Here is a 19945-nt window from a genome sequence, read left to right as displayed (position 1 = left end):
TGTGCAGGCAGATATGAAGTTTTCTGTGCAGTGCAGACAGTCTGCAAGAGTAGCTCATAGTGTCTTATCGATGATATACAGGAATTTTTCTAGCAGGGATAAAGAGGTGATTATCCCCTTTATATAAGGCAATGGTCAGGTCACACCTTGAGTACTATATACAGATCTGGAGGCCTCATTTTAAGAAAGATGTAGAGCTGTTGGAACGAGTACAGAGAAGGGCAATAAGATTAGTGAATTGAACAAGGGGGTGCTCTTACGAAGAAAGGCTTAAATTTTGCAAATTACAGTTTCTGGAGACTAGGCACCTGCGAGGTGATCTGATTGAGGTGTATAAAGCCTTGAATGGTTTGTGCATGCTCAATGCTGATGGAATTTTTCCTCTTACTCAGAATAATCATTTGGGAGGGCATAAATTCAAATTGAGAAAAGACAGATGTAGGATAGATGTGCAAAAGTTTGCCTTTAGCCAGCAGGTGGTTGGTTGGTTGAACAGACTTCCCATCCTTTGTTGTGGAAGTTGATAGCCTAAATAAATTTATGGCTGAGCTGGACAGGTACTTGGAACAAATGGAGGGGTGAAATGGGAGCGTGTTTTTTTTTTTTGGCTGATGCTGCATAAGCTTGCTTTCTTGCATCATATGTCTCTACTAATGCTAATGCTAATACTTTTTCGACAGAATCTCAGTTATCGGTTGGGTTCAAGTACTGCTCATTTCAGTTGCCCAAATTATTCGCTATATGATTTCTTTCGCCTCAAAGGTGATACTTGTGTATATGTCTGTTCCGATTTTCCCTGTCAGAGACTTGATAATTTGAAATCTCCTCTTTTCAATCTTCTCTGGCTTAAAATCTTTCTACCTCAAATTCATCCGTTGTCTCTACCGTTCTCCCAACTCCGCTAATCACTCGGAGATCTTTGACTTCCACTTTTTGCAACTTGACTTTCTAACAGTGAGGTAATTTTCCTTGGCAATTTTAACGTTCACAACTCCAGCTGGCTTCCGTTTTCTAGTCACACCGATCCAGCTGCTCGAGATACTGAGACTTTTGCAATTACTAATGACCTTGCACAGATTGTTCATTTATCTACCAGTATACTGGACAATCTTAAACATACTGTCAACACACCTGATCTTTTTCTTTTTCTACAAACAACCCTTGTAAGTACATGGTCAGAGTGAGTGGTCCTTTAGGCACTTCAGATCACAACCTGGTGATTGTCTCTTCTCCAATGGAGCCTTTACCTCATGACTATTCCCAACCTCGTGTTGTTTGGCATTACAAGAATGCAAAATGGTATGACCTGCGAGATTTATTTTCTTCTTTTCCTTGGTCAGATTACTGTTTCAAAACTTCTGATATCAATGTTTTCTCAGATCATGCAAGTGAAATTATTCTTGTAGGAATGGAATCCTTTATTCCATACTCCATTTTAAAACCTTGTCCTTTATGTAAACCTTGGTTTTTCAATAAATGTGCTAAGGCTGTTCAAGAGAAGAATGGTGCATACCATAATTCTTGTTTCCAATTCTTCAGTTTCATTTTCTGCCTACATCAAAGCTTGCAACAATTGTAAAGCAGTTATTAATCAATCGAAACTAGATTTTGAACAGGTTAAGAGTAGAAAACTTGCTTCTAGCCCTAATAGTAGACGAGCATTCTAGTCGCTTACCAAAGCTATTGGCCGCAACTTTTGCCCACCTCTGTCAAAAGAGATGGTTCTGTTGTTATTTCAGCCAAGGATAAATCTGACCTACTAGAAGCCCATTTTTCTTTCAACTCATGTATTAATGATCTTGGTAAAACACCTCCCACCATTCCCAACATGCTCCATTCAATGCTTCCTGTGGTTTTCTGTCAAAAGGATGTCAGAAGGATTTTGACAAATCTTGGTGCTAAGAAAGCTCCATGTCCTGATGTCATTTCACCACTTGTTCTCAAAACCTGTGCTCCTGAACTTGCTCCTGTTCTTTGCTGCCTTTTTTCACTTTCTTATTCCAAAGGTGTTTTTTCCTTCTGCTTGGAAATTTGCTCATATCCAGCCAGTTCCTAAAAAGGGTGACAAATCCCTCCCATTCAATTATCATCCCATTGCAATTACTTCTACTCTTTCTAAAGTGATAGAAAAATCAATTAACTGCCAACTCCTTAAACTACCTAGAAACCTTCTGTCTGATCAACGATCGCCAGTATGGATTCCTTCAGTGTCAATTCACTGGTGATATTCTGGCTTATGTTGCCCATTTATGGACAAATTCAATGGAAAAGTTCGGTGAAACACAAGCAGTTACTCTTGACATCTCAAAGGCTTTGGATCATGTTTGGAATAAAGTTCTTCTAAACAAGCTTCCATCTTATGGTTTGCCAACTGTTTTTTGTAATTGGTTATCTAGTTTTATCTCCAACTGCTCACTGAGGGTGATGGTAGATAGCTCTCTGTCCTGTAACTTCTCCACTAATGCTGGTGTCCCCCAAGGTTCAGTTCTCTCCCCCACTCTTTTCCTCTTGTATATTAATGACCTTCTTCCATTGACTGGAAATTCTATCCATAGTTTTGTCGATGATAGCACATTGCATTCCACTTTCCATTTTGAGAAACTTGTCCTGCTCAATCAGCTTCAACTTCTCGAAAATCTGCTACCAATTCCTTAAATGCCAATCTTCAGGTAATTCTCCAGTGGGGCAAAGACAACTTAGTTGATTTCAACCCTTCTAAAACTCAGTCTTGTCTTATATCTCGCAAAAAGGATTCTTCTGCTCCTATGCTTATCTTTAGTGACACTCCGATTTCTAGGCAAAATGATATATCTCTTTTGGGGATTACCCTGACTTCTAATCTCTCTTGGCACAAGCACATTACAAATATTGCTTCCTCTGCATCTAAAAAACTTGGTTTTCTCTTTTGCTCTCGGTGTTACTTTTCTTCCAAACAGCTGCTCACTCTGTATAAATTGCAAATCTGCCCTGCCATGGAATATTGTTCCCACATCTGGAGTGGTGCCCCCAAAACCTCTCTCAGGCTTCTTGATTCCATTCAGAAGAGGGCAGTTAGGTTAATTAATGATTCATCTCTAACAGAGTCTCTCCACTCGCTTTCTCATAGACGTACTGTTTTTGCTGCATGCCTCTTCTACAGATACTTCCATGGACACTGTTCTTCTGAATTGGCTTCTATAATTCCTGCTCTCTCTTTCAAAACAGTCCGAACATGTGCCGCCACCATCCAACATTCATTTACTGTCCAACTTCAAACCCACAGAACCAACTTTTCATCTTCCTCATTTATTCATTCAACTGCCATTTTCTGGAACAACCTTCCTTCATACATATTTTCTAAAATTACAATCTATAGAAGTTCAAGTCCAATGTCAACAAATATCTTCTTTCGTCTTCTCAACCTCCAACCCAAGCGTGGTACTAAGTACTATAGGTTCTAATACCTCTCGTGTTTGGGGTTCACATAAAAATAAAATAAATAAATAAAAAACTGCAGCATCTGGAGACTAGGCGTGGCTGTGTGGATGGCCTCCAGTGTTGTACCATTGCTGTCGAGGTAATGTGGTATTATGTGCCGATTCAGGTGGTCTGTGACTCTCCACAAGATTCTATTTGGCCTCTGCTTCGGTATCACGTGAGTCTTTGTGGGGTCCATTTCTTCGAATTCTGTTAGGGCCTTCTTCCACTCGTCCTCTATTCTGGATATCATGACCTCGTCTCTTTCCACTTCGGCTACTGTGGGATGTATTTCTTCTTGCTGTTCCTCCTCTGGTTTGGTGGTGGTATGTTCTTCCTCCTCTGGTTCCGTATTCTTTATCCTTTGTAGTTTGATCACTCACATCCTGCTTGATTTTTTCCAAGATTGCAGAAGCCATCAGGTTCTTCATGATGATGGTCCTTCTCTGGTCCACTATTCGGTGACCTGAATATCCGGGAATCGTTCCAGCCATTTGGTATGTAGTCTCGCCCTGTAAGTTGTCATATCAGTCTCCAGCTTCGTTATTTCATAGTATGCTTGCATGATGTACGTATTCATTTCGATGCTCCACTTCATGCGTTGGCATGACCACCCTTCCTGCGTGGTTATTTGCACAGTTGTGCAGGAAGCACTTCCAGTTGGTGGGGCTGCATGGTCTTGTCCTTCTCTTGTGGTAGCCATATGGGGGACAGCACCACACGCTCCACTGTCTTCCTTAGGAGACCGTCTCTGTTTCGAACCGACCCCTCTGCCTTAGGCCTGAATGCGAGTGACTTTATCCTTCGCCATACTGGATGCAGTCTGATTAATATTTCTCTGCGACATCATCCATCTATGGAGGTGGACCTGTTTATTCTTCCTAGTTTGAATGTAAGCCCCTGGCATATGCCATGAATGATATATTAGTATTAGCATTAGTAGAGGCATATGATGCAAGAAAGCAAGCTTATGCAACATCAGCCAAAAAAACCACTTCCATTTCACCCCTGCATTCACCCCTCTGTACATTTTAAAGAGATGCATAATAAATAAATAAAGATCATTTATTTATTTATTTACTGTGTATGAGTTGAAAGTTTGCAAGACAAGACATAAGGTGCTTATCAACTTTCAAGTTGGGCTAACCTTAAGAAAGGTTTTTAAGGATACCAACCTAGATGTGGGAAATATTTCATGGTAGTATAAAATGTGATTTGTGCAAAGTCAAAGTTATTTAAAGAAAGATACTGGTAGCAAAAGTGAAAGTTTGGTTTTTTTCATTGCAGAAGAAACAGTGTGATATGCTTATGCCATGAAAGGTTAGAAATCAGACTTATCCCAAGTCAAGATGTGTGAGCTTGGCTTGCAATCTGAGTGTTGAAGTTGAAGATGGGCATTGAAACAGCACCCTCCCTTTTTTTTTTTAAAGAAATAAAGCATGACTGAGTTTTAGAAGGGTTCAAGTTTTTTTCTCCACACACTTCCCCTTGCTAGGTCAGTCTTTTGGAGGTAGAACTTCCCCTTTTGATTGGAAATGGACCAGTTAGGCATAATGTCAGTGAGGAGGTTAATGTCCACTTTAGTATTAGTAGTGACAAATAATGCAAGAAAACAAGCTTCAACAATAATAGCCCCTAAAAATAAAAAAACTTCCCATTTCACTTGACCTTTCTCTTTAACAGTTTGGCTAGTTCTTCCTTGAATTTATTCAGGCTATCCACTTCCACAACATCAGACAGAAATTTGTTCTAGCAATCAACCTCTTGTTGGCTAAAGGCAAACTTCCACACATCTATTCTGCAACCATCCTTCCTCAGTTTGAATTTATGCCCCCTCATGAGCACAGGCTGAGCATGAGGGAGAATCCTATCAGCATTGAGCGTGCTCAATCCATTCAAAGCCTTAACATCTCAATCAGAAAACCTTGCAGCCACGAGGATTAATGGAAGAGAAGCGAGGGACCAGCAGCAGAAAAACCAAAAACAGAAGAAACCACCAGCTTGGGAAAGAAGACTTCAGCAGAAGATAGAAGAATTAAGAGTCAAGATAGGCCAATTGACCCAGTACCAATGGGGCAATAGCAGTGCGAAATTAATTGGAAAAGTGAAGAGCATTCTCAAGGGAGACAGCGTCCACAGCAAACATCAGACAAAAAAAATCAGAGAATAGGAGAGTACTTGGATACACTGAAGCAGAATCTCCTTGCACTCAGCAAGAGACTATGCCGATACAAAGAGAGCTCCCAGAGGAAAATAAATTCAGTTCCCAGAGGAACTGAATCTTCGATGAGAATCAAAGGTTTCTACAGGAATCTCAGAGAAGATGGGAAAGAAGGGAACGGACCACCCGAGAAGAAGACGATTGAGAAGTTCTGGGGAAACATATGGAGCAGGGAAGTAAAACATAACAGCCGAGCCACCTGGATAGAACTAGAACGCAAGAAAACCAAGAATGTACAAGAAATGAGAGGGTGGAAGATTCAGGAAGAAGAAGTAAAACAGACGATCAAGAACTCTCACAACTGGCGAACTCCAGGAATAGATAACGTCCACAACTACTGGTACAAGAAGCTCACTTGCACACACAAGCATCTGGCAGAACAGTACACCCGAATGATAAGGCACCCAGAGACAATCCCGAAGTTTCTCACTCAAGGAATCACATATCTGAAGCCTAAAGATGAAGATACAAGAAACCAGCAAAATATAGGCCAATCACCTGCTTCCCAACAACGTACAAGATCCTGATCAGCTGCATAACCAGGAAGATATCAGACCACTTGGAGAGCCAGAACATAATGGCTGAACAGCAGAAAGGATGCAAGGAGCAATTAACCATAGATGCCGTGGCTATGGAGCAAGCTTGCAAGAAGCGCTGCAACATGTACACAGCCTACATCAATTACCACAAGGCCTTCAACTCCATGCCTCATAGCTGGCTAATAGAGGTGCTGAACATCTACAAAGTCAATCCGATAGTGACAAACTTCCTAGGAGACACAATGGCGAAATGGAGTACCACCATTAAGGTCGAAAACGTCACAACCAGGTCAATCCCCCATCAGGAGAGAAATCTTTCAGTGAGATGCCCTGAGCCATTGTGGTTCTGTCTAGCATTTAACTCGTTATCCACCATGCTCAACAGTAGCAAGTACGGATATAACCTCAAAAAAGGAAGGAAGAACCTGTACATCCTCACCCACCTGATGCACATGGATGACATCAAGCTCTACGCAGGAACCGAGAAGCACATCCAGCAACTACTCCAGATCACCGAAGAATTCAGCAATGATATTAGGATGGAATTTGGTCTAGACAAATGCAAGACCCATGGGTTGCACCAGGGAAAATTAGTCAACCGAAACTACCAGCTGCAGACTGGTAAAGAGATCAAAGCCATGGCAGAGGGAGAGGCTTACAAATACTTGGGGATGATGCAGGCTCAGCAGTTAGAGAACAAAGAAATTAAAGCCTGCCTGACCAAAAAATACCATGAGAGACTCAGAAGCCTGCTGAAAGCAAACCTGAATGGACGGTATACAGTTAAAGCCATAAACACCTATGCAGTCCCAGTGCTAACATACTCCTTCGCGGTCATAGATTGGACTAACATCGAGCTGTAGGATATCATGAGAAGGACAAGGACAATGATGACCAAGAGCCACCAACACCACCCGAAATTTGCCGTGGAGAGACTGACAACTGCCCAGGAAGGAGGAGGAAGGGGCCTGATAGACCTCATTGAGCAACAGAAGACAGCGATAGTTAACCTGAAGGATTACTTCCAGAAACACACAGTAGCACTCCACTAGGCCATAAGGAAGATAGAGAAGCAGTATACCCCACTCAACCTAAGCAAGGAGTCCCCTCCAACTAGGAGGTACAAATGAAGCTAGAAAGATGGGCAGAGAAGACACTCCATGGCAGACACTACAATGATCTCCAGCAAGATCACATAGATAAAATTGCTTCCAATGCATGGCTCATGAGCGGGATGCTCTTCCCCGAGACTGAAGGATTCATGCTCGTGATCCAAGACCAGGTAATCAACACCAGAAACTATAGAAAATACATTGTCAAGGAGCCCGGAATGTCCGTTGACATACGTCGACGATGCCACCTGGCCTCAGAAGTGATCCAACACACCACCGTGGGGTGCAAGGTGATCACCCAGACTGAGTACACTCATAGACACAACCAGGAAGCCAGGATAATACATCAGAAGCTAGCAAGGAAATACCAGTTGATCGAAGAAAGTGTACCGTACTACAAGTACGAACCCCAGGCAGTACTTGAGATCTCAACCCACAAGCTGTACTGGGACTGCGCCATAATAACAGGTAGGACAATCCCACACAACAGACCGGACATAATCCTTGTGGCCAAGAAGGAAAAGGCTACCTATCTGATTGACATAGCGGTACCCAACACTGGCCACCAATGGCCAGTGTTGGGTACCGCTATGAGATGTGGCATATGCAACAAATAACAACCATCCTGATCATTGTGTCAACCACTATGGTGCCAAAGACCCGACATAATAGCCTAGCAGCAATAGGTCTCCCAGTGAACACTTACAAGGAACTCCAGAAAGTCGCAATCCTGAACACCTGTAGGATAGTCAGAGAGTTCCTCGACCAACAGTAACACCAGGCGCCTCCGTAGTCAGGTGGGAAGGAGCAGCAATGCGTAGCACACGCTTCTTGATTAGACCGGGGTTCAAGCCCGTCACCACCAAATATGGAGGATGCGGAAAGGTCAGGGAATGACCACCGCATATCCCGGAGCAATATGGCCTTAGTTGCTAATGCTCCTAAAAACCAAATAACAAACAAACAAACAGTAACACCAGACATAACAACCACCCTGTGTAATTGGTAGCAATACCTGTCATGAGGTGGAACCCACAATCAGGGAGAAATAGTATAAGAGCAATAATAATAATAATAATAATAATAATAAAAGAATTCATTACCACACACCTTTATTACATATTCAACCCTTTCGAATGATAAGCCTTGTGGTACTCACATTCGATTGCACTAAAGCCGAATTTGCATAATTAATGAAGGGGGAAAAAAAGTTAAGCATTAAACCCAAAATTGTAATATTCATATGCAAAAAATAGTTGTATTTATTGTACCATATTTGGGCGCCTCCGTAGCCAGGTGGGCAGCAGCAGTAGTGCGTAGCACACGCTTCTTGATTAGACTGGGGTTTGAGCCTGTAACCACCAAATACGGAGGATGCGGAAGGTCAGGGAATGACCCCGCATATTCCCAGCCCAGATAAAGGGTGAGGGTTGGCGTCAGGAAGGGCATCCGGCCGTAAAAATTGCATGCCAAAACAATAAAAACGCTGACCCCATATATAATGTGAAAAAGCGAGGACAAAAAAAAAAAAAAAAAAAAAAAAATTTATTGTACCATATTTCTGAATGTGTGATATATCTTATAAACAAAATATTTTTATTTTTATAGTATGATTATTTTGTAAATTAATTTTTACTAATTTTAAAGTTGATATTTATGTAAAAAAAAGCAGAAATTACCACTTATATATATATATATATATATTACAAAAGCAGAGCAAAATTTATTGGATAATGACTGTTTTAAAATAATTTTCAGCAATAATTATTAGAATGATATTTCATTACAATATAATTATTTATGGATTCCAACGAAGTTAACTGCAATGGAATTTTGCAGTAATTATTTTTTTGGAATCTTATTTATGTTTTTTTTTTTTTTTATTATTATTATTTTTTTTAATTTCTTTACTCTGGTAAGAATAAGTTGTGTAATGATTAGAGAATGGAATATACTAGCTGTAGTGCAGCTGGCAAAATTCATTCTAAGCCTCTTCTTCACTCAATTTAAAACCCTTCAATTAAGACTGATGAAATCACACCATCTTGGAATTAAGAGGGAAATGTATTAAGAAAGTATTAATATTAAAACAAAAAATATATATATTAATCATTATTCAAAGAATAAGTGTTTTAAATTGTATAATTATTTTGTCTCCGTATATAAAATGTGTGGTTCAGTTTTATTAGTTGGGAGAACATGCATAATATACATATATATTTTTATAGCTCAGCATGAAGTGTAAAAGATTAAAGTTAACTCTTATGGATCATAATAATCTAACATGGTACATATAATAAATAATGTGTAAATCTTGCTAGAAAGGTAGTTTTTATACTTTTACCACAATAACACTAAATGACTAATAGAAATAGTTTTAGCTATTTAATCTGGCTTTAAGCTTAGAACATAATTCTAATACACTCAACAAATCTCATGCTAGGCAAATTTATGATTTTTCATATTGAAACAAAAATTCTAGTGATTATAATGATTCTAATATTAGATCTTTCAAAGCATTTGCAGGCTCTCTTTGCTATCTAATGTAAATAAGCTAATCATGCCTCACACAGAAGCCCACTTCAACAGTTGTTGCGTGGAGGTTGGATAGGAAATTTTCCAGTTAAATGATATCAGATATTTTGTAGAGATTTTCTAAGAGAACATTGGTAAAAAACTTGAATTAGTCATTTACTCAGAAATATCGTTCACTTTACATTATATAACTGCAGCAGTTTTTGGATGAAAGGTTAGATTCATTATTCTCTTAACTTACTGGAAGTTCCTCTTTTTTTTTTTTTTTTTATGTATCTTTTTGATGAACTAGTAATAAAATCATCAAGACAGGTTGCAGATGCTGGACAAAAGCTTCATTTTGTCTTATAAGGGGCATAGCATTATTTTCATCAAAGAACAGAAAGTACAAAGAAAGTATTTCTTGCAATGCTGTAAAAGATCACTATGTAAATGTCACTATAACAGTGAAATCAGTAAAAGCAAACTCAGGTTTGCCTATCTACTGTAAGCAGCAATTTAATCAGTGATGAAAAATACTTAAAATATATATAAAATAGTGCACAAAAATAAAAATAATTCAAAATATAAAATTTCATAAATACATTTTTAATCAATAAATTAATAAATAAAAACCTTTGATGGTGAAGGAGGTTGGTCTTCCGTGCTTAGGGGTATTACTTCTGGCCTCACAGATGTGCTATTTTCTAGAGATGAGCCTTTTAACTTATCTGGAGATGTTCCTTCTACAACAGTCTTTTGATTCTCACTTGTTTGAGACCCAGGACTACTACTAACTGCAGATGTTGGTAATGTGCTACTAAGAGGTGACGTAGTTGGTGAACTAACAACAGTTTTTTCTATCGAGCCTTCGACACCATAATCATCCATGCTGCTTTCTGAAGGTTCTGAAGTTGAGCTAGCAGCCTCGACATCTTTAGCTTTACCATCAAAAAATAGTGTTTTTTTCGTATTTTTTCCCTTTTTGGTCTTTTCTGATTCAGTTGGTTTTTCTGATGATGGTTTCACACCAGATTTCTGAATTTCATTTGTTTCTTTTACTTTCTGATCTTTTTCCTCCTTCTTTTTCTTCTTTTCTTCTTTGGCATTTTTATCCTTTTCTTTTTTTAATTTATCTTTTGCTTTTTTATCTTTCATATCTTTTTCTTTTGTTTTTTTGTTTTTAGATAAAAATCCTCCTTTCAGTTCCTTTTCCTTTATTTCATCTTTCGAACTATCAATCTCATCTTGTTTTTGTTCCATAGCATCTTTACTATTTTCATCTAAGCTTTTTTGTTCTTTTATAATTTGTGGTTCACCTTTTTCCTCATCTTTTTTCTCATCTTTTTGTTTGTTCTTTTTATTCTTTTCTTTCTTTTTTTCTTTGGACTTTTTGAATAGCAAAATTTTATTTTTCATTTTCTTTTTGTCTTGGGAGTCATCTGATGTTGGTGTCTGATCTTTAACTTCCTCTGACACATCAAGAACTCCCACCTCAGGAGACTTTCTTTCAACTACCTCTTCCACTTCTGGTGAAATTGATCTGTATGACTTTTCATCTTCTACCTCAGGTGGAGCATAAGTAAATGCAATTGCTGTTCCTCGCTTACTTGGTGGTGAGGGTTCATCATGTTTAGCAATTGGTGATACATTTCCTGGCTTTTGACCTTCATAATTAAATCCATGTTCAATAGGACTATGTGGATGTTTTTGATTTGACTCATCCACATTATATGTATATTCTTTTGTATATGAAGCACCAGGTTTGCCTTCAAACCCATCTCCAGGTTTATGAATATTATCACCCTCAATAATGTAAGCCTTGGGAGTTGCAGGAGACACTTGTCTAGGGGTACTGGTGATAGGTCCAGAATTAAATTCCTCTATGTTATCCGTCTGTGGTTTAGTATTAAGTGCAATTACTGCAGTTTTTGCTACAGGTGAGGGAGAATGCTACATATGTAGAAGAATCCAGGTAAAACCAACACGTGTGAATTACATACAAGCATGCATAAAGAAATTGTTGAGCAGGCAGGATGGTGAGCAGGATGGCAATAAAGGTGAAGGCAAAACATGCAAAGAAAAATAATTCATCTTTAAAACAATATTAAAGCAAAAAAAAATAATAATAATCAAAAACAACAAAAAAACAAAAACATGCAAAATAATTGGAGAAAAACTGAAAAATATTACATGGTCTAATCTATATAACACATTTTTTAAGTTATGGAATGAATTAGGATTAATACTAGGCCTAACTATTATACTGGGGGGAGGGGGATCATAAAATAATTAAAGGTAATAAAAATAAAATATAATTAAATGCAACTGTTACATAACATCAATTTGTAATTCTTGCTATTTGTTGAAATGAATCTTTTTAATCAACCAATATTTGTTTTATTATTGAAGCAAAACCAAACAACAAAGATTTCTAATAAAAATAAACTGAAAACAATATAATGGGAGTCAAATAACAAAAGGAAACTTTCTGTGCCAAATTGGTGCAATGGGTGTAACATATTTGTCTAAGAAATAAATATTGCAGATTTGAATGCTGCCTCCAAATATGGGTGTTGCGATTGTTCAACATCTTTTAATATGTTAATATGTGGTAAAAATAGCATAATATGATTTTAGCAATTGAATCATGAGTCCTTTATTTCATTGTATTTTTAAATATCTCTAACAATTAAACCTCTTCGGTGATAAATATCTATCAGTTGACCCATCGATATATATGGGGGTGAAAGACAAAAACTGATTATTTCCCACAAATTTTCCTGGGCAATCTGTAGTGCTAATCACAAATACAACAGAAACTGTACGTTGAGAATCAAGTAAAATTAATGTAGGGTTTACAATCCAGTTACATGACCATGAACAAAAGAATATAGTTAACAATAAGATACATTACAGAAACCATATACTGTACACTTAAGTTTAGCTGTCATAACATTATATCAGATATGGTTAAAATACAAACTCAACATTCAAGTGATGACATAAAACAGAGAGGAGGAGTGGAAGAAATAAAAAAGGTGAGACATATATATATATATATATATATATCAGTAAATGCAGTTGTTGCAGCACACCGGGGTGCCGCAACAACATTCCAGGTGTGCCATGTAATTTGGGTTTAAGTAACTTAAACTTATATATTTTTTAAAATTTATATATTTATTTCATTATAAAAAGGTGTATGGTATCTTTTTAATTTTGTGATGATCTATAATTGATGTTTATTTAGTACCTCTAGATAAAGAATAAATATATATATATATATATATATATATATATATATAAATTTGTATTATGAATTTTAATTTTGTTTATAGTTATTATTGTAATAACTATCATAACGCCAGGGGCTTACATCTGGTGAGTATGTGCTTGGCACACCCAGGGTTCTGAGCTGGATATCATCATTCTTCTCTTTCTGCCTCTTCATCATCATTCTTCCCTTTCTACCTCTCTCTCTCTCTCTTTCTCAGGGTAACTCAGGAATATTTTTTTGGCTGGTGCAGCATAAACCTGAGGCTTATGCTGCACCAGGCTTATGTTGCACCATATGGCTGATAATAATAATAATAATAATAATAATAATATAACAATTTTTTTAATACAAAAATTTGTTATATTATTATAACAAATTTTTGTATTAAAAACCACAAAATAAAATAAATTACTTGGGGTGCCATTATTAAAAAAAATGGTCAAAAATCACTGGTATAAGGCAATGGTAAGGCAGAGAATCAGAGCCTATATGATTCAAATCAAGATTTAATATAATGGTAGTACTATATAAATATAAAAAGGTCTGGATCAATAGTAAGAATGATGTTGGTCCAGACATGCTTTGAAGGAAGAGGGAAGAGAGATTTCTTACAGAATATTTTCACTAAATACATTCACAATTCTAATATCCTTTATAATGAAGTTTATAAAGTTTGTTTTAGTAGTTAAAAGCAGTTTATTTTAAGATTACTTGAGCTTTCATTAATGCAAGGCAAAGAAACTATGACAAATAACTATCAAATATTAATAATTTATCTCAAAATAACCCCCCACCACCCAATGTTCTGTTTATACTTCAGCATGACCACACAGATTAGAGGAGTTTAAAGAAAAAAACAATGTATAAAAACATAAAATAATCTGTAACTACATCAAAATGCTACTAAAACAGAACAAATAGATAAATTATTTTTGTTTTCACTGCTGTCAATATTTCAATGAAACAAAGACTCTGCATAGCTGCCAACTATTCACTTTTGAAAAGATGGAAATCAGGTATTTTGCAGGCAGGAGGGAAACAGGAAGTGTCTTGCTCAAAACAAACAAACACAAGTTAGTTAACGTTACACACACATACATAAAAAAGAGAAAAAAGCAACACCTTTTATGCATGAACCAGAAGATGTGATATGCATGAAAAAAAAAACTACCAGATTCTATCAGTGTAATTTTAATGAAATTTGGGAGGGCCTGACAAATCATTTTAAAAGAGCCATATATAAAATGTCATTAAAATCAATCCACTGGGAGTCAAGTCATTACCTGAAGATGGATGAACAAAGAAATAATTGATAGATTTCTACTGCTTCAAGTTTAATAAAATTTGAGAAATCTAATTGTTTCTTGACAAGTCTGTCTGAGACCCAATGTAAAATTTCATCAAAATTCCTCAATGGCTGGAAAAAGAAATAATAATAGCCAGATTTCTATTGGTTCTATTTTAATGAAATTTGGGATGGCCTGACAAATTTTTCTAAATGAGTCAAATATAAAATTTTATGAAAATCCATTCATTAGGAGTCAAGTTATTAAATTCAGATGGACGGACGGACATAGTGATGACAATAAATAGGTGCTTTATGCATATATGCTAATGAACCTAAAATGGAATTTTTTTTCTTCTTTTCTTCCCGAAAAAAGCAAAATACAAGATTTTCCAGAAAAAATAGGAGGGTTTTTTTTTTTAGTCTACACTGCACTAGAGATTAAATTTTACTGACAAAATACACATTTTATATTAAACACAGCAACAGGATCGTTAACCAGTACAGCATACTTTGAAACATTAGCTTACCTAACATCGTGGATTTCTGTTTGGATTGTCTGTTAGACATCAACTGATTATGATCTTCAAGGAAGATACTGTAGTAGACTTTGCACCTCTTCAGAAATACTGAGTAAAAATTTTGTTCAAAACAATGGCACTGTTGTAAGACTAAGCTGTCAAGAGAATTTCCAGCAATGCACCAAAAAGAGAAGATATGAATTCATTTTTTCCCCACCCATTTGAATATTCTCTGACATTCAGCATTGCTATGAGGAATTATTAAATGCCAGGAGTTATGCTTCTTTTGTGCACTTGTCAGTTCACTAACCAAGGACTACTGCACATCAATTCTTTCATAATAGCATCTGGTAGGTTCTCATACAAACTGACAGAATTGACATTGCAAAACATCTATTCCTTCATCTATTTTTTATCATTAATGACACCAAGAAGTACTGGACACTGCCACAAAAAAATTTAAATTTAAAAATGCACAGCAAATGATGAAATTTGTGCTACCCTGGTATTTACAAGGATGTAATTTTTCAATGGGAAATTGTACATCATATAGTCACATACAGTAATAAAGCAATTCCTCACTGAACAAAAGATATCTCCTCCTGCCTTAGACTCTCCACAACCTTTGGGGTAGAAATGCTAATGATTATGTCAGAATCATCCATCTGCTATGGTAATAAACTTCCAAAATGGGAGTGGAAAATTTAAAAACTAGGCATAACAAATTTGCACATAATGTTCTTCAACATATTTAGGAGTAATGAGCTCAGCACATGGATGTGAGAAATTGGGTTGAATAGCTATGTTTGAAATTCAAACACTGGCATATTTAACAAAAACAAACAAATTACTTTATTCAAGCCAAAGAGGAACACGTGAACTGACTTTCTGCACAGGTGAAGATAACATGCTTAGAGTTATTAGCTTGCTTGTACTGTTTAGGGTTGCATTCAATAGAAATTCTTTTTTTCTTGAGGATTGCATTAATTTGTCTTCTTTGAAAAATTCATTTGGACACTTGAGTCACACCACTCACTAGTGACTGCTTGTTGCTCATTTTAAATTTGGTAACTCTAAAAAGTGACCATGCAGCTTTTCTCACTGCTTCTAACCTCTTATTTAAATGGATTTGTCAGAGGTTGCTACCAGGGCCACATTTACCACTAGGTAAAATAGGCACGTGCCTAGCGCCCGCACAGAGATATTTGTCATTACTGCATGAAATAAATAAATCCATTGGCTTTGACTTTTAAATTTAATTTAAAAATATATACCAATAATAAATTTAAAAATGACTTTTAAATTTAATTTAAAAATATATACCAATAATAATACTTATTGCAATGCCAACGTCATATTTTGTGGTATCTTTTGTCGATACTTTGGTGGCAGGGGGGGAAACGTATGCAATAGCTCAGCTGTGCACTGTGCATAAGTATACACTGTTTTACATGAACCACTAGTACGTGAGTGGAGGCAGGGGAAAATGTTTGTCTACACATAGCTTGATGCATACAGTTGCAGTTGAACCGCTATCGGTAAATATACACACATCAGAGGACCCGAACATTGATGGTAAGAAGTTTTACTTCCAACGCGTGAGAGTTCCTCACACAAATTTTTTGTTACATATATTTTTTGGAGGATATTATTAATAAGTTTACAGATGTCAAAATTAGAAAACAAAAATTTTAAATTTCTTAAAATAATTTAATATTGATTTTTTATTTTCATTTTATATATTTTTTTGTAATCTCAAACTAATAATATAAATTAGTTTGAGATTACAAACTTCAAAAATTGTGATTTTTTTAACAAATATCACCCTCATTCTTGTTTATATAAGAAGGGCCCCAACTTTCATTTGTGCCTAGGGCCCAAAAAGCTCTGGACGTGGCCCTGGTTGCTACTGTTCTATCAGTCTAGTTACACATTTATTAATCAAAGACAGCCACTGTGTAAACACACATGCTTTAAATTTTTTTTACTCTAGTGGCATGCATTTGTTAAAGCTGTTTAAATCTATCAATTCCTTTTAGCACTTCTTTGTAGATAGTTGGATATCTGCCAAATATTCATCCACTTTCACAGAAAGGTGTGCGGTCTCCTTTTTGGCACAAAAATAAGTTGATAAGGACAGCCTATTACCACCGAGTGCTCAATCTCCTCTTTTAATATCTTTGACACTCCAGTTTTTAGGCTTACTATAACAGGGGCATTATCAATACTAAGTGCAAGGCAGTTGTTTTTAAAGGAATTTCACATGCTTTCTGGTTGTTCAGAAGAACGTGTCCAATGTTGTACCTTAGAGTCACCTTCTAGGTAATCACAACAGGATATAGCTCTGAATCATTTTGATTGCTGCCATCAAAAGCTTGATGGCAGCAATCAAAATGCTGCCATCAAGCTTTTGGCAGCACTGATAAAGCTGGTGCCAGACAGCAAAAAGTTTGCTTCTATCTTAAATGACAAGTGGCAAAACTAAGACACTAGTAACCATTCTGGGTGTCACACCCAATCTGGGTGTACCAAACTGGATATCATCATTCCTGAGCTGGATATCACCATTCTTCTCTTTCTTGGCAATTCTCTTCTACTTCTGAATCTTGCTCTCTCTCTCTCTCTCTCTTGTTGGTGCAGCAAAAGCCAGAGGCTTCCTTGCACCATATGGCTAACAATAATAATAATAACAGTTCTTCCCCCATCTCCACACAATTACAGAAAAAAAAAAAAAAAAGGGAAGATGAAAGTAACAATTTCAATGGAACAGCAAGTGTCAAAAATGCAAATGATCATTGCATACAAATCAAAACAAAACTGTATGGTAACATCTTTTTAAGTGAAAGATAATTAATTCAAAGAAACATATTTTCAAATATAATGTGTTCACAATTCACATTTTAAACAGTAATATAACAAGTCATTATTTAAATTAAATTTTAGTTTATCAAATAAGAGTTAATCTAAAGAAATTTTCTGTTTGTTAAAGCTTTGTTCAGCTAACAGAAATTTTTTTATCTAATACAATGTGATGCCATCCAAACATTTCAATAGCAGAAAAAAAAAGTAAAGATTTTGTAAAAAATCTTTTTTCTCCCTCCAGTTCTGCATAACAAAATACTAATTATATAATGTAATCTTTGACAATGATGCTTCAAAGTTTATAAAAATAAACAGCACTATAGTTTTGTTACTTTTTCAATTTCAAGCAAACTTTATCTATACACTGCTTAAGTAATAGGTAAGTGCATGGGAACTGGACTGCTTACTTCTTGTGTCTTCTTAGGTGGCTCTTCCTTTGGTGGCTTTACTTCTGCCTTTTCTACAATTTCTGGAACTGGTGACCTCCCTCTGCTTTGTCTATGTTCTATCTTTGACATGTCCATTGGTGGCAAAACAGCAACCCCTCCAATTGGTTTCTATTAAAAGTTAGAAATATCACTCCTGATAGCAGTTTATATCAATTTATGGCTATTCAGAATACAATAAAATATAAAAATATAATAACCCACTGACCATTCTTTTACTTTTTTAAATAACAATTTATACCAAAATAAACGTCAAAACTACCCATCAAACAAAATAAACTATACATTCAGAAAATTAAATTATTACCATTCTTATTAAATTAAATTATTACCATTCTTATTAAATTAAATAATATCTAACTTTGATGTTCTAAATATATTTAAAATGCCAATGTTGGATATTGATTTACAAAAGATAATTAATAAATAAAGACACCAATTGTATATAATATAAAATCAATGCCACTGCACATAGAGGGGCATTCAAAACGTTCTGTCAAACATATAGTTCCTATAATCCCAGACTCGTGAAATTTGGATAGCATGTTATGACTTCTATGTAGTCACCACACACAGTTATGAATTTTCTCTATTTGTGTTTCAACTTGAAAATCCCCTCCTTGTAGAAGTCTGTATTTTGCTTGTCAAACCACTCAGTTACTGCCTGTGTCAGATTTCACTGTCCACAAAATGCATTCAAAAAGATGCTATTTCAATTTTATAAATGAGTAAAAGTCAGATTGGGTCATAACAGCTACCCATAACAGGTGAATAAGGTAGACGTGGCAAAGGGAGGAGGGATAATGCTGTTAGTTAAGAAACACATAAAATCTAAGTGCATCCAGTTGACACTGGTGGACAGAATAATGTTGAGTCAGTTTGGTGAGACATAAGCACTGGGAAAGAGAAAATGAGAGTAGGAGTGTGTTATAGGCTTAATGGCTGTGATGAGTATACCAAATAGCTAAAAAGAGAAATATAGTGGGCCAGTAAGTCAGAATGTCTTGTAATGGGGGATTTTAACTTTTCAGATATTGGCCGGAACTTGTGGGTTAATCACTTGCACACTAGCAAAACTTTTGTGAATTTATTGAATGATTGTTTTCTACAGCAACACGTTCAAGTTCCAACCAGAGGGAGTGATACTCTTGATCTGATTATCAGCAGTGATTATTCATGCATTAAGAATTTGAAGATAAAGGAACCAATAGGTGCCAGTGATCGCAGTGTACTGATGTGGGATTTACTTAAAGATGTAGCTACCATCAGGCCAGGACTGCTGCCATGGATCGTAAAGCATGTAAGAACATCACAGAGCAAGTCCGAAACCCTGCGGCACCTACAGCATCGTACTGGTTGCATGGACAACCGCCTCCTCCAACTGCCAGCTAAGGACCAAAGAAAAAGAAAGAAGGGTAAAGGGAAAGGTTTTTATTATTATTATTATTATTAGCCATATGGTGCAAGAAAGCCTGAGGCTTAAGCTGCACCAGCCAAAAAAAAAAAAATTCTGAATTACCCTGAGAGAGAGAGAGAGAGAGAGAAAGAAAATAAGAATCAGAAGTAGAAGAGAATCGCCAAGAAAGAGAAGAATGATGATATCCAGCTCAGGACCCTGGGTGTGCCAAGCCCATAGTCACCAGATATGAGCCCCTGGAGTTTTCCTAAAGGTGACTACAGTGGTCTCAGACAATTTTTTAAGTTCTATA

The 19945-nt window shown here is 36.4% G+C and overlaps 1 protein-coding gene across 6 annotated transcripts in view; it reads right to left on the bottom strand.

The window, feature by feature from the left end:
- LOC150086618 (uncharacterized) overlaps positions 1-19945 on the bottom strand; it is a 344793-nt gene that overhangs the window by 26312 nt on the left and 298536 nt on the right. For all 6 annotated transcript variants that reach the window (XR_016546895.1, XM_090372632.1, XM_090372628.1 and 3 more), the window contains 2 exons: positions 18198-18347; positions 10479-11795 (listed from right to left, as the gene is read on the bottom strand). Coding sequence is in view for 5 of the 6 variants with exons in the window: in XM_090372632.1 (XP_090228758.1) it covers positions 10479-11795; positions 18198-18347 (1467 nt within the window). In the remaining variant the exon portion in view is untranslated. The remainder of the gene's footprint in view (positions 1-10478; positions 11796-18197; positions 18348-19945) is intronic.

This window comes from Mastigoproctus giganteus, chromosome 4, assembly GCF_048544385.1.
Source record: "Mastigoproctus giganteus isolate SK-2022 chromosome 4, ASM4854438v1, whole genome shotgun sequence".
Taxonomy (NCBI): domain Eukaryota; kingdom Metazoa; phylum Arthropoda; class Arachnida; order Uropygi; family Thelyphonidae; genus Mastigoproctus; species Mastigoproctus giganteus.
The sequence above is the reverse complement of the archived record's forward strand: the minus strand, read 5'-3'. Positions and strand labels throughout refer to the sequence as shown.